The following is a 14386-nucleotide window of genomic DNA, read 5'->3' on the forward strand; positions in this document are numbered from 1 at the left end:
CATTGAACAACAGCAAAACTATATCAAATCATGCTTTTTCAAACTCTTTCACAACTCATGCAGTATAATCCAAGTCAGTACTTCCCAAACACATGCATTTTTGAAAAAAACCTTAGTATATCAAACATTTCTGCATAAACAGTCTCAAGCAAATAGCGCACCTGCAAAGTTAATGCAAAAAATGTTTTTAATAGTAAGGTTTTAGCAAAAATGCATGTTTGCAAAGTACTGAGCATGCAGCTAAATAAATGAGATTTGGGTTATATTGCATGAGTTATGCGACAGTTTGTTAACAGATATTTTGATCTAGTTTTGCTGTTTTTAGACATTAACGTGTATGACTTCATCAACAGTTTTCATCATTTCTTTAATCACCATGGAGGCAAGCGAGAAAAATGTCACCTTCACAAATTTAATGAAACATGGAGTGAGTAATTGATATACAAATGATCATTTGGGGATGACATATTTAGATATTAGGATTTCATGGCATCAAGCGGTGAGGTTGTAGATCACAAACATCTTGCTAACCCCTCCCCTTACAAGCTGTAAAGAATCTAAATTGACCTTAAGGTGACAAAAAAATGAGAAAGTCCCTTTCTATAGCTGGTATTTAATTTGTTCGTTCTACATGGCACGCTCAGTAGACAAAGACCTGCTCCCCTCAAACTAAAATAGCTAATTTTAAGGTGATGAAAAAACAGGATTCTGAATTTCAGGATATTATACATTCATTAAAATATCCAACTCCAAAATCCAACTTTATTTATAAAGCACTTTAAAACAACCAAAATATAACTATAAATATTATATTCCATTGCTGATACATCCGTCTAAATCCTACACACAAGACATTTAAGATAGACATAAGAATTCAAAGCAATGTATGTAAATAAACGTGTGTGAAGCCTACACAAAGGTGAAATCAAAATGAGGTGTGTTTCCACAGATAATTTTATGTCGTTTTATCTTTGTATTATAAATTTACAGAAAAGGAATTAAGGTAAATAAAAGATGAAAAACTGTGGAAAATCTAAAAATCTAGGTCAAAAATATATATATAAAAAAAACAACAACTGTTGACAAAGACTAAATCTCTAGATGTTATTTGGCCTTGGTACGTTGTTTTGTTATTATATAATTCTGCAAATAATTAACAATAACACTTTCTCTCATTCACCATGATGCCATATTCCCTCTTGATAAGTACAGTGTGTAATAATAAACTTGGGATAATAATTAAGCCACTGTGATTCTGATTCCTCTCCTAAGATGTGAACAGCAGAGAATATTTTCCACAGGAAGCTGTCTTTAAACTTTTCATCTCGACATGAACAACACCATTATCGGGGGAGAGTATCTCTACTAGATGCAACAGATTCAGAGAGTAGGAACAGAGTCACAGAGCTAGGGACAGAAAGTCTAGTAGCTGCAATATTTTTATTGGGCAAAATTCTTTGTGCTATTATGGGTGTACGTCTTCATAGACATGGTATCTAGGGTGTAATTTATTCACCAGCTTCAGGAAATACCACCCTGCCCATGATGGAACTTCCTCCCCGACGCTAACCCAAACACCCCACTGGCTCTTGTTGACCGCAGCACACACACATAAACTGCACATGCATCTCTGAGGAATGACACAAAGTTACAACATGGCAAGCAGATGAAATGTGAGTAACTATAGAGTTAAAGCGAGAAAGATTCAGATTTTTTAATGAAAAACTGCCGGCTGTTTGCCTCACTGATAAATCTCTGTTTGTTAGCAAACACTATGGCTGATTGCCTTTATCTGGTTTCAATATCTGAACACACTCACTCTTTTCCAAACCTCCCCAGCAACACCTGTTCAGGTATATGCTTTTTCCCTGACAGAGCCAATGCTAGCTGCTCCCAGCGCCCGTCCTAGTTTTGGCATTGTCAGCAAAATTGCAGGAGAAAGTAATTAATCTCACACCGAGATGTGAGTACTCTCCACATTGTCTCGTTGGCTTTGACAGACCTCATTTAGAGAAGCTATTGTAAGTGAGAAAAAGAGAGCTGATATTTAGCACAGAGCCACTGGGACATGTTGCTAGCATGGACACATCAGCAGGCCTGTCAGTTTAGCGTGTGTATGTCGGCGAGGGCTGAACGCTCTGTGAAGAATTGGGGCGCCGCAAAGCTTCTCACACAACAACAGCACAATCCACAGGGGTCATCTGTGGCTTCACACTTATGGCCAATCAATGAGAGAGCAGAAAAAAATGCTGCAAAATGCTAAATATGTAGCATATAAAAGCTTATTATAATGAGTCTTTCAGGCAATAGATTTTAAAATATGTTTTTTCTTTAAATTATGTTTTACTGACATGAACAAAGGACTGATGTTGTTGTTAGTGGGAACCTTTTGACATTTTGGGAAAAACATTCATTCTTTCTGGCCAACTCTGGACAACTAAGATGAAACACACCAGCACACCTAGTGGTGGAGGAAGAAGTTACAGGACTGTAAACAGCCGGTGGCCAGCAGACATAGAACCAAAATGGTTTGGGTAAGTTTTATTTTTTTTCTGTCAAGTTTGAATGAAGTGTGTTTTATGATGAGTTAATAGGGCAATTAAGTCTTGACAGTCTTCCACGATTGAGAGAAACTATATTTCAAAAGGTTCACAGTTGTATTTCTCTGTTTGATAAGGAAAATAGGTGTGAGAATATTACTATTCTAAAAAATTTTTTTGGTTTCTATAGTGTGTTTATCAGTCTTGAAAAGCTTTAAGCAAGTAGCACACTGGCCGTCTCAGAGGGTAGGTGCCAATATTTATACCATTATATACTGTATACTCTAAAGAAACTTCAGGAATGTATAAAGATATGAAGCCTAATTTGCACTGCACATAAGGTAAGGTAACGTAAGGTCAGGATGTGATGACAGGGAAAACAGATGCCTTAGCTTTCTCCTGCAAAAAGAAGGAATGCCCTAGCTCTGATGTTTTTTTGTTGTTTTAAATCAATATATATATACACAAGATTATGCAAATAACAATCTCCCGCAGGCAGACAAGGAAATTCTGGCATAATTGCGGTAAAATACCATGTTTGCACAGTATGGAAAAAAGGTAAGTCAGGACATGCTGTAAAAAGAACAAATGTTCCAACTATTATGGTTCTTATTTTAGATCGATTTAGACAGAATCATACAAACAACGTCCGTCAACAGGAAGTCTGTTTTTGAAGTGTTACATGTAGCTTCTGCTGTTACTTGTAAACCTGCATTCTTATCTCGTCTCTTATTTTTTCCCCTGGGTTTCTATCAACTTTTTGACTCTTCCAGGCCGTCACTGTAAATCCATCCTGACACATCTGTCAACGCTGCGACCTGGACTGTAATACTAAGAGGAGCAGCTTCCTGCACAGCAACCTAGAAGACAAACTGAGCCAATACACCAGAGCCCTTCAGCCAATATTGAGACAATGTAACACACAGTCCATGTACAGAAAAAAACTGCAGTGTACTCTCATGGCTTCCACAGCAACGACGCCTGTGCAGAATGTAAAACCGACTGTACCACAGTTCACCTCCTCGGCAGCTGCAACACAAAGAGCCTCTGCCTAGTGTGGTTTTACTTCCCTTTGTCAGCCTGTGTGCTGTTGTCTAAGGGCTGAGGAGACGCTGGAGTCAAACCTCCAGACACCCAGCGCCGGCCCTCTGGGGGAAACCACATCAGTGCTTTCATAACTATTTACATATCAAACGCTTCACCTGGGGAGGACAAGCTGATGTTTCAGATGGATCAACAGTCTCTGCACGCTGCAGCATTTCAATACACACACTGTTGCTCATCGTCCACCTGTTTTGGTAACAGGCGTTACAACTGCCTCATTTCTGATTCGCCATGTTCATGAGGGGGCAACGATGCACACAGCTCAGCCTCCCCCACAGTCTACGGTACATCAGGGATACTCAGCTTGCTTTGCTTGGGGGCCACTTTTTCAAAACAACAGGAGACCAGGGGCCAGTCGCAGCAGCTCCATACATGTTTCTAGGACTTTAGGAAGTTTATAGGATTTTAGGACATTTCTTAGATTTTAGGATGCTTATAGGATTTTAGGATTTTTTTTAGGATTTTAAGACATTTCTAGGATTTTGGAACTTTTCTAAGATTTAGGACATTTCCAGGCTTTTAGGATGTTTATAGGACTGTAGGACATTTCTCAGATTTTATGACATTTCTAGGATTTTAGGACATTTCAAGGAGTTTTTGGGGGCATTTCTAGACATTTCATGCAGTTTCTGAGACTTTCTAGGATTGTAGGAAATGTGTTTCATTTTAGGACATTTATAGGATTTTATAACATTTGTTTTCAGGACATTTTTTAGGATGTTAAGATGTTTCAAGGATATTAGAATATTTCTAAAATTTTTGAACATTTCCAGGATTTTCAGGACATTTTTAGGATTTTAGGACCTTTTTAAAAAGATTTTAAAAAGGTTTTCAGGACATTTCTAGTATTTTAGGGCATTCGGGGCTTAATTCGGATCTCTGTCAGAGGTGCAGTAAATCCTCGACTGGCACATTATTTCTGATAAACCAGCTCTATTTTGATGCTGTTTTTTTGCACTCTGGAACATAATGTATACTCACTTTATTTGCTGAAGTATAAAATGGTTGGGGGGGCATCCGGCACCCAATTGGGGGCAAGATTTGGCTTGCGGGCCATAAGTTGAGTTTCACTGGACTACATCCTTATGTTTCTGTGTTGCTCTCACTCAGTGTTTTATCTACAGGATGGCATTGAACTAAAGAGAGTACTTGAGGGGGGTTTGGCACTTTGTTAAACTGCAGAATTAGTCATGTGGACAAGATGCATATGACACACACACAAATACACACTTTTTCTCTGAGGCATTTCCCATAGAGGCCCTTAAGGAGCTGCAACTACTGTTCTATGATCAAAGGCTGTGAAACAAAAGGATTAACACACACACACACACACACACACACACACACACACACACACATACACACACAAGTAAGCAATTCTGTCCACAGCAAGGACAAAGGAGATGCATCATATCCGAGGCTAAACCGAAACAGCGGCAGCAAAAAATACACCAGAATAGCTCATGATTTGCATAAAAATTCTTGAAGCCTCATTGGCTGAAAGGGTTTAGAAGACGTAGAGTTGACTGTAATTTCTCGTGTCGTGGGATCAAAGTCTGATCATTCACTCCAGCAGCAGATCAATATCCTTTTACATGATCTAAGGGTCGAGTTTGTAGCTTACAGTAGTGACAAGCAGACATACAGCATCATCAGAGACTGAACAAACCCATCTCTCAGTCTTGCAGGGAGATGACCAGAGGGAAAGATTAAAGATTAAAGTTTAAAGAAGGTGCACGACACAACTGCTTATTGGTCAGCTCCCTCTCTCTCTTTCCGAACTATTCCCTTCAATTTCCACCCTGACCGCTCTTCCCAAAGTGCACATTTGCCTAAAACACATCGCCAGCAAGATGAAAACAAAGTGTTCTTACCATTCATGGCTGCAGGTGAAGAGCACGGGCAGAGAGGGGAGTCCTCCACTCAGCTGGCTAGCTCTCAGACATCTGCAGAGAAAGAGAGAGGGAGAAGTGTGATTGTGTCACGGAGCAGCGGGTATAAGTGAGGTACGCCAGCATGCGTGCGTGAGTAAGAAAGAGAATAGCAACGATATAGATGCGTGCAAGAGCCCCTAAAAAAAATATCCCTTCTGTTAACAATGCAAGGAAGGCACAGTGAACGGCTAACACAGAGAGGGATGACAGAGCGAGGGAGGGACAGAGGAGGGGAAATAAAGAGGAGGGGGATAAAATGACAAGAGAGAGAGAGTGAGAGGAGGATGAGGAGAAAAGAAGGGAGAGCAGAGATGCAGACAATGCCACCAGGGAGAAGTGAGGAGGACAGACAGTTGAGGGAGACGGAGGAGGGAAAATGATGGTGGTCTGAGAGAAAGCGCGTTTATCATTGTCTGCTTTGGGATCACAGATGGCGGCTTAAGCCAGCGGCTTTTTGCAAATCTAAGTGTATCTTTATTTCAACCATGTTGACATGTCTGTCATGTATAACCATTAAATTATAGGCTCTGGCAATTATTGGGAATATTACAATTTATTTACAAATTAATTAAAAAAAATAACAATTTCAAATACAAATATTTTTCTTGAGATGAATTGAAATATTTGTTTAATGAGAAAAGTAAATATTATACATTAATAATAAAAATATTTTTGTGTCTTTTTAGGAATGTATAAAAGGATACAAATATTTATTTTATTACAATTATTCATATTTGTCTTACTCGAAAAAAAGAATGTATCATTAGGCACAGAACTTTTTTTAAAATTAGGAATATAAATATTTTACCTTTTCTTAATAGAAATGTTTCCCTTATAGTGATATAAATGTATGTATTTGCTCTTTTAGGAATACATTTTTTTAAATTTTATTATAAATTTGAATAATTGTCTTGTTGAATAGTCAAATATTTGGCCTAATATGATTAGAAATAAACAAGATCTTGTCATTAAGGGTATTTCTGAATAAGCTGAATAATAAAACATACATCCACTGTATGACCACATGAGTCGGCCTGCACACACCACACACAAACTAAAGACGTATGGATGTATTGAGTGCAGTCTGCATCTCTGTTGCCGGTGGGCAGGGAGCCTGGCCCACCTGATGAGATTCCTCTTTGGCAGAGTCCCAGGAGGTAGACATGCAGGTAATGCTCTTAAATTGAAAAAGGTGTGTATGGGCCTTTTTTTTTGGCACTACGGCAAAGTCAGACACATAAAATCCTCTGCTGGTGGACTTTCTAGTCTTGTCTATTGTTTCCTGTCCTCTTGATTTTCTTTACTATTTATCCTCTTCTTTGTTTTGCTGTTGTTGCTGAATCATTTCTCAGTTCAACTCCTCCAACAAAACACTTCCCTTTATTCTTGATCTTTTGTGCTCACTGCATCTTTGAATTGAAAATGAACACTTCTTTATAAAGGTGGTTTTCCATTCTTTTTCACCCTAAGTCGAGTTTCCCGTCCCTGCAATTTCTTATTCCATTACTCTAGCAACTCTTTCAATCTGGTTCTTCAGATTCTATTAGTCCGTCCACTCAGACCTACCCCTTTATTTCCTCTTGTTCCATCCATCTATCTACAAGCCTATAGCTAACAAGCAGGGTTTATCCTTAGCTGTGATTCCTGTCGGGTCGAAGCAATCTCCTCACGGCTTTCACCAAATCATTTCTTCACACTTTTTCACCTCACATCACTCTCCACTCTATCTTTTCCATTGCAGCTCCCCTGCTTCTTATTCATCCCTCACTCGAACATGCATACCCTCTTATATGACTCCCACTCAATTTCTTTCATCCCTTCCTCTCCCTCTCCTCTTGTTACACTGTTGCTCCACTGCTGGCTTCCCTCATCTCGTGTGAATTCCTGGAGGGGGAGAGTTTTGCCGTTGTAGTAGCCTATAAATCACTCTGTGCACACGCCAACACTGCCAATTACTTAAGAGCAATGAACCGCTCACTGTGGTGTATTCCTCTGCATACACTTAAACATATGCGCGAGTGCATGTGTGCACGCCCGCACACAACGTGACCAACAAACAACACACACAGACGAACAATAGCAGCATTTCAGGTCCAAAAACCATAAATCCACCAACAGGCAAAAATGTACAGACAATACAAAGCAAGCTGTTACTTAAAGTAAATCTTATTAATCAAATTAAAGTAAGACTTATGGAGTAGCCACCTGCATTTGTCACTGCATCATGAACTAAGATTTTAGATACTGTATCCTCCCAAAGTCTTCCTCAGTAACCAGGAAACTAGCTAGCATTACTGTTTAGTTTTAAACTAGCAAGTAATTCAGCTAACCAAGCTGAAGTTATTATCACTGGGTCATGTAATTTGAGACGTTATTTTAGTGAGGACTATTCAAAGTGAAAGCCATATTTTAGCGACATCAAACTGGAAAAAGTGTGCTGTGGTCTGACGAGTCCACATGTTGAGTTGTTTTTTGAAATCATGGCATCGCGGTCAGTACAGACGTCATGTCCTCCGGTCTTAAGAGGAAAGAGGAAATCTTTCAGATTGCAACCAGTGAAAAGTTCAAAGCCAGCATCTGTGAAGGTATGGGGTTTGTTAGTGCCCATGACATAATGGGAAACTTGCTCATCTGTGAATGCACCCTGAATACTGAAAGGAATACACATGTTTTGGAGCAACATATGCTGCCATCCAGATCTTTTGAGGGATGTCCCTGCAAATTCTGTTGTGTTACAACAGCGTGGCTTTGTGATAAAATAGTGCAGGTACTGCCTGCAGGCCAGTCTAGTAGTACTTTAAGTACCTGCATTTCTAGTACACAGAAAATGTGTGACACATTATGAAATGCAAAATACCAAAATGGAGACTCTGGACTGTTGCGCAACTGAGGTTATTCATACATTAGTGTCTTCAGTTCCAAAACGAATAAAATTTATAAACAATAAATAAATAAATAAAGTTAATCAATTTGAGCATTAAATATCTTGTCTCTGTACTGTATTAAATTATTTACGTCCAAAAGGATTTACAGATCAGTGCATTTTTTAAATATACATCTACTCTAGCTCACCTAGCACCACTGAGCTAGCTTACGTTGCAGCCTAGCTGAGGAACACACCACTAATGTTTACATCTCGTGGACTGTCATCAGCCAGAGCCTCTTGTCCACGAGTAGATGCACACTTCCTTCTGCGCAGTGAAACTGTTGATGGGAGTAGGTCAGAAGAAAGAAAATAGTTCCTACATAAAACTGCTCAGACAAGGTCTGTGGATTATCTTAAGTAACTGGGTTGTGATTTCTGGAAACGGACACTGATGTTGAGTTTTTCAGATGTATTTTTTTGGCACTTTGAGCACCACAAGCAGAGTGCCATCAAATTCCATTATACTGGACAGAAGTCAGATATCTCTACAGCTGATATACCCAACACTCTGCAACTCACACCCAAACAATCTTGACTGGTAAATAGCACATACAGGTAAGATGCATTCAGGTAATAATTTAATGATCCTGCAATAGACAAACTTTGTCCACCCACAATAATTCAATCCTGTGAAGACATACTTCTAGAGGACTAAAATTAAGCTGTCTTAGCAACAAACGGTGTGTTGTAGAATATCTAAGCTTCACAGTGTTTTAACTAACATGAGACTGAGCAGAAAATTCCAGAATATTCATTACTGGGTGAACAATTAATTCATAAAACTAGATAACATAGAAAAATTCTCCTAATAGCCCCCTGAGCTGTGTAAATATTGTTTGTGTGCGCCTTACACTCCCTTATGTAAACACTTTGTATGAAGGTATTTGGCAGACTCTCATCCGCCCTCAGACACTTTTCCACCCTGAGGTGTGTGTGGTTTAAAATGCAAGATAGTATCTCTTATTGGCTACGATGGAGAACCTCCCCTGTTCAAACAGGACACATCCTGGATTATCAGAATCTGAATCAACACGAGGCGTGGAGGACAGCCTCTACATCAACACCACCGACAGCACCTTCAGAGGCTCATAACAAAATGTTTCACTCAACTGCGTGTCATTCCTGAATACCCATGGGGTGCTTAAAGGACTCGAGCACTTCTGATATGCATTTTTGTTTGATTCACTCACTGCCCAGTCCGTATAGATGTGACCAATGTTGCAGAGCGACAGACTGTTGGAAGCTACTTATCTTACAGAACAGCTCACAGTGCTGTTTTAAATAATGGCAACAACAGTTCAACTTCTCAACAAGCCCTATGAACATGTTTAACGAAATAGTCTTGACTCAAGGTCCGATTTTCTGGAGCTTTCAACCCCATGACGGTAATCCCACGTTTATGCATTCATGGCGATTCAGAGAGTGAGTAAACAGTAAATAGGATATCATTTTAGCGGACACAAGCAGGATGGTACAATCAGGCGAAGCCAACCAAGAATACTGGCAACAGCACTGGAAATGCTGTTCATAGTTGAAATATTTTAAGGTTTTGCTGTCCTCCGTGACAAAACTTGCAACCGGACGTTACAAAGCTCTACCAAACTCAGTTGGTAGAGTGTTTCTCAATGTACAGAAGCTATTTCCTCGCTGTAGCAGCCACAGGTTCAATTTTGGCCTCTGCCCTGTGCTACATGTCATCCCCTCTCTCGCCCCTGTACTATCAAATAAAAGCAAAAAGCCCCCCAAAAAAGCTTAAAAAACAACAAAAAACCCATACTGGATATAACTTGAAAGAATACTTTTAAATAATTATAAAATTATTTTATTTTAAATATTGCATTCAATTCATTAAGAACAATTTGGCATCAGCATCCCAACATACAAAGAGGCTTTTAGTGTCAGGATCTTGTGCCAAAGCAGCGGTGTTTGACAACTTCAGAATGAGATCAGTCCCAGGTTCACTGCATGTCAACCAGTTAGTTAGCTCACCTGGCAGATCAGCTTGTAATGACGCCCAGTGTCAAACTCTAGTTAGAGGATCTAGCTAATTTAGAAAGGATGCAGCCAGGCAGTAACAGGAGCACCGTGAGTAACCTGCTGTGTGCACAAGGCACACAATGCATTAGAGGTAGGGGGGCAGTCAACAGGGGTCCAAACCAAATTGTTGCCTAGAGGTCTATAACAGGTTAATCTGGTCATGCAAGTGATGGCAATTGAGCTATCTTTGTGTTAAATTACAAAACAAACACTGGGTTCAGATTATTTTGTCAACACCCTATTCCAAGGTCAAAACTTTCACACTCACGGTTTCACTGTCTACGGTGCTAATGGGGATCACAATTAGGCAATTCACTTCTAATGTGGATCTGTGCTACAGTGCCAAAACCGAACAGCACAGACATCCCTCTCCTCCAGCCTTGATGGTATATTGATGTTTAAAAATGCTCCGTGTAGCACTTTAAAAGTTTTTGATTTGGTTGCTGACCTGCTGCACTGAGGGGGAAAACGAATCAAAGATCCTTTGACTCTGCCCTGCATGCTGATTGACACCTGCGTGCGCCGCACCGGCCCGCTCGGATGTGCGTATCAATGCGCCGGACTGTGTGCGCGAGTGTGTCTGACACATACTCCTTGAACAGAGGGGGACCCTGTTCGAGCAGACACAGCCCAGGAAGCGTTGCTGAGCCTGGGGAAGAAAGAAGCCTGTGTGCATGTGTGTGTGTGTGTGTGTGTGTGTGTGTGTGTGTGTGTGCATTTTCTGCTTAATTCACAAGCACACAGAAATACACAAAGACGTCCACACACACACACACACCTTCCTCTGCTGTGCTGCAGGTGAAAAATGCTTCCACCAGAAGAATCCCTGTTATATTTATCCCTTTGATACATTTGTGGGTCAGCTCAAGCAATAATTCACCAAAGCTTCTTTTGCCTCCTTTAAACTACCGAAACTTCAAACACAGCAGCGCGTCCTTCCTCAGCTTCTTACCTTTGGCACTCAGGTTTAATGCCAAATTGTCAATAAAACATTCACGCTACTGTGACTGCCATATGAAATTGGATCCCCCTTAAGCTCCCCCTTTCACAACAATGACTGTAAATTTGAGTGCAGTTTATGTGAGTGTTATGCAATGCTTTGTGTCTTGGCAGGTGGACATGCAACAGCCACTGCTGGGATGAGGCCAGATGTCATTGCAGTTTAAATGGACTTTGCCACTTCAGCAAAGAAAGCCGGTTTTCACTGAGAGCAGCAGAACACACACAAACAAATGCACAGGCGCACACACACTGAGCAATCTCTATAATTAGTCCATACTGCAGTGAATGGATAAACTGCAAAACTTAACCCAATCACCCCCATCTAAATACGAGATAACATCTTTCCATTGGGAGCGCCTGTGTGTGTGTCCAGAAATGTGTGTATCTCAAGACAAAGATAGCCAAATTATTAGTCAAGCTGGATTTTCGGGACACTGACATGTTACACCCTTAAACATCCATTTTTTTGGTGTTCCATTCAGATGCATTAAAAACTCTAAAACCTGAAAAAAAAGGTTTCTTTACAAAAATAACTTGGAAAAGAAGGTAATGAGCAACCTGGCATAAGGTGCCCGCCAAACTGCAGAAAAACAAGAAAATGACACAAACATCTGTTGTTTGTTTGTGTTTTTTTTCAAAGGAGAGACAAAATTAATAGAAGTGTATTTAAAAAAAAATACACCTCTCACCCCTCCTCTGAGTAGATTCATAGAGCCTTTTTGCTGGTTCCCCCTGTCTGATTTATTCAATTTTTTTTTTTAAATATCGAATGTCTGGTGTTACTGCGCATTCTTGGGTCCCCAACAACACACCTGCCAAGTGTGCACTGTTTGCTGAGTGTGCTTTTATAGAGAGAATACACTGCAAAAAAATAAATCAGCAGGAGTTCTTTTGCTGTGCTCATGGGCCTCTCAGAAGTTCTCAACTCTGAGAACACATAAAAAAAACACAAAGATGAGATTTTTTTAAAGTTTTCTTTTGGATTCCACTGTCACCTCTGGGGTTGATTATTTTAGATAAATATTATCACTGCAGCGAAAGAGAAAAAAAGAGCATTTTAAGATCTTAAATTAGGATTGGAGTGAGACCAGAGGAAGGCTTTTTCTCCAGAGCTAAATTTAAGGAGAATGAGAAAATGGTCAAAATCTCATAATAATGTTACACTAAGCTCGGTTACATTTGGACAAATAGGCTGGACGAAGAAGAGATTATATTTGAAAATTTCCTTTTTTCTAGGGTATGCTAAAATTCATAAGATCAGATAAGATCAGATAAGATAAGATAAGATAAGATAAGATAAGATAAGATAAGATAAGATAAGATAAGATAAGATAAGGCAAGGCTTCATCAATCCCTCACTGGGGAAAAGAAAAAAAAAGGTTTTCAGAAAAGGTGACTGTTAAGAAAGCATAAATTATATACATGTATATAAAAGATACTATAATTTCTTTATACCCCATTCAGGCTACTACTTACAGCCAATGTCCATGACTGACAGACATATAGACATACATTCATTTGATGCTGTCACTAACAATCTTGCCAAAACAGAGACAGCAAATGGCCTTAATTTTGGTCATTATAAATATATTTTATTTTAAAACTTAATTTAGGCTATCTGTTGAAACGCATTCAAGCATATTACTCACATGAAATACAACGTTTGACGGATGTATATCTCAACCATATGGGTTTTTTCTTCATTCAAAACGCGGACAAAAGGCTGTCACTCGGATTTAGTGACAGGTGTCAAGAATTCACACATTTTTAAGGGGTGAACAGAAACACGCATCACACCTACTGCAGCATAAAGAAACCACATTGTCAAAACGCTACACAGCCTCGCCTTTAAAAACCAGTATTTAATAAAGCAGAACATCCCATTTACCTTCCAAGAAAAGGTGATAACAACAAAACAAGGTCAACAGCGACAATGTCCGGTGTGTGTTACATTTAATTCCGTCCTGGTGAATAATAAAATGATTTACCTGTTGCGGTGCAGCAGCAGCGGTGTTGCTCCGACATCCAGCTGGCAAATTTAGCCGCTGAGGAGGGAGGAACCGATCAAACAGCCGGGGAGGGTGTGTGCACTGGAAATGGGCGTCTCCAGAGAGTCAATCACACGGAATCACACACCAGGCTTCCGTGAGTGACTTTCACAATAAAACGCCTTACTGCTTATTATATGGCAATATTTAAATTAAACCACGAGGTTAAATAGGTTGTTTTCAGTGGTGGTTTGAGTAAAAGCACAGGTAAATTAACAGATAATTACTTAGCAAAGTCAAAGTCACCGATTAGAATATTGCCTGAGTAGAAGTCTTTAAATAGGTTAACATTTACTGTACTTAAGTATCAAAATTAATTAAATTATATTTACCCTCAGGGGATGTTTGGAGCATTTGCGCGCTTTTCTTTTCTTTTCTTCTTTTTTTTATCATTTGGGTGTGTTCATGCGTATGGCATATAGTTTGGCAAGTATATGTTTGTTTTATTGTGGAATTTCCAGCTAATCTCCCACAATAAGTCTTAAATACAACGTGTAAAAAAATTAGTTACACTCATACTGTGAAGTGCAAAAAAACAAAGAGAAAAAAACTCAGTTGAAACCCCATCAAAGCATAAAAAGATGCATTGTATAATTCATGGGTGTCATTCTGTGCTTTTGTCTTGGAATTTGTGATTTTTACTATTTTCCACCTAATGATGTCATTTTTCCATATTTGGCATAAGAAGAAAATACATGTCATTTCCACTTGCACTTTCACAATCAATATTGCTGCAAACCATTGACATATTTGGGGCTGTGATAATAAAATACAAAAAATAAAAGAAAGACAGAG

General features: G+C 39.4%; 1 protein-coding gene across 5 annotated transcripts in view; it reads right to left on the reverse strand.

Annotated features, from left to right (window-relative positions):
* itsn2a (intersectin 2a) overlaps positions 1-13646 on the reverse strand; it is a 55048-nt gene extending 41402 nt beyond the window's left edge. For all 5 annotated transcript variants that reach the window (XM_088089661.1, XM_088089664.1, XM_088089663.1 and 2 more), the window contains exons 1-2: positions 13532-13646; positions 5519-5590 (exon numbers count right to left, since the gene is read on the reverse strand). In XM_088089661.1, coding sequence (XP_087945787.1) covers positions 5519-5525 — 7 coding nt within the window. In that variant the 5' untranslated portion in view covers positions 5526-5590; positions 13532-13646. The remainder of the gene's footprint in view (positions 1-5518; positions 5591-13531) is intronic.
* Positions 13647-14386: the final 740 nt, after the last annotated feature.

This window comes from Plectropomus leopardus, chromosome 16, assembly GCF_026936395.1.
Source record: "Plectropomus leopardus strain MGB_pleo_1.0 chromosome 16, ASM2693639v1, whole genome shotgun sequence".
Classification (NCBI taxonomy): Eukaryota; Metazoa; Chordata; class Actinopteri; order Perciformes; family Serranidae; genus Plectropomus; species Plectropomus leopardus.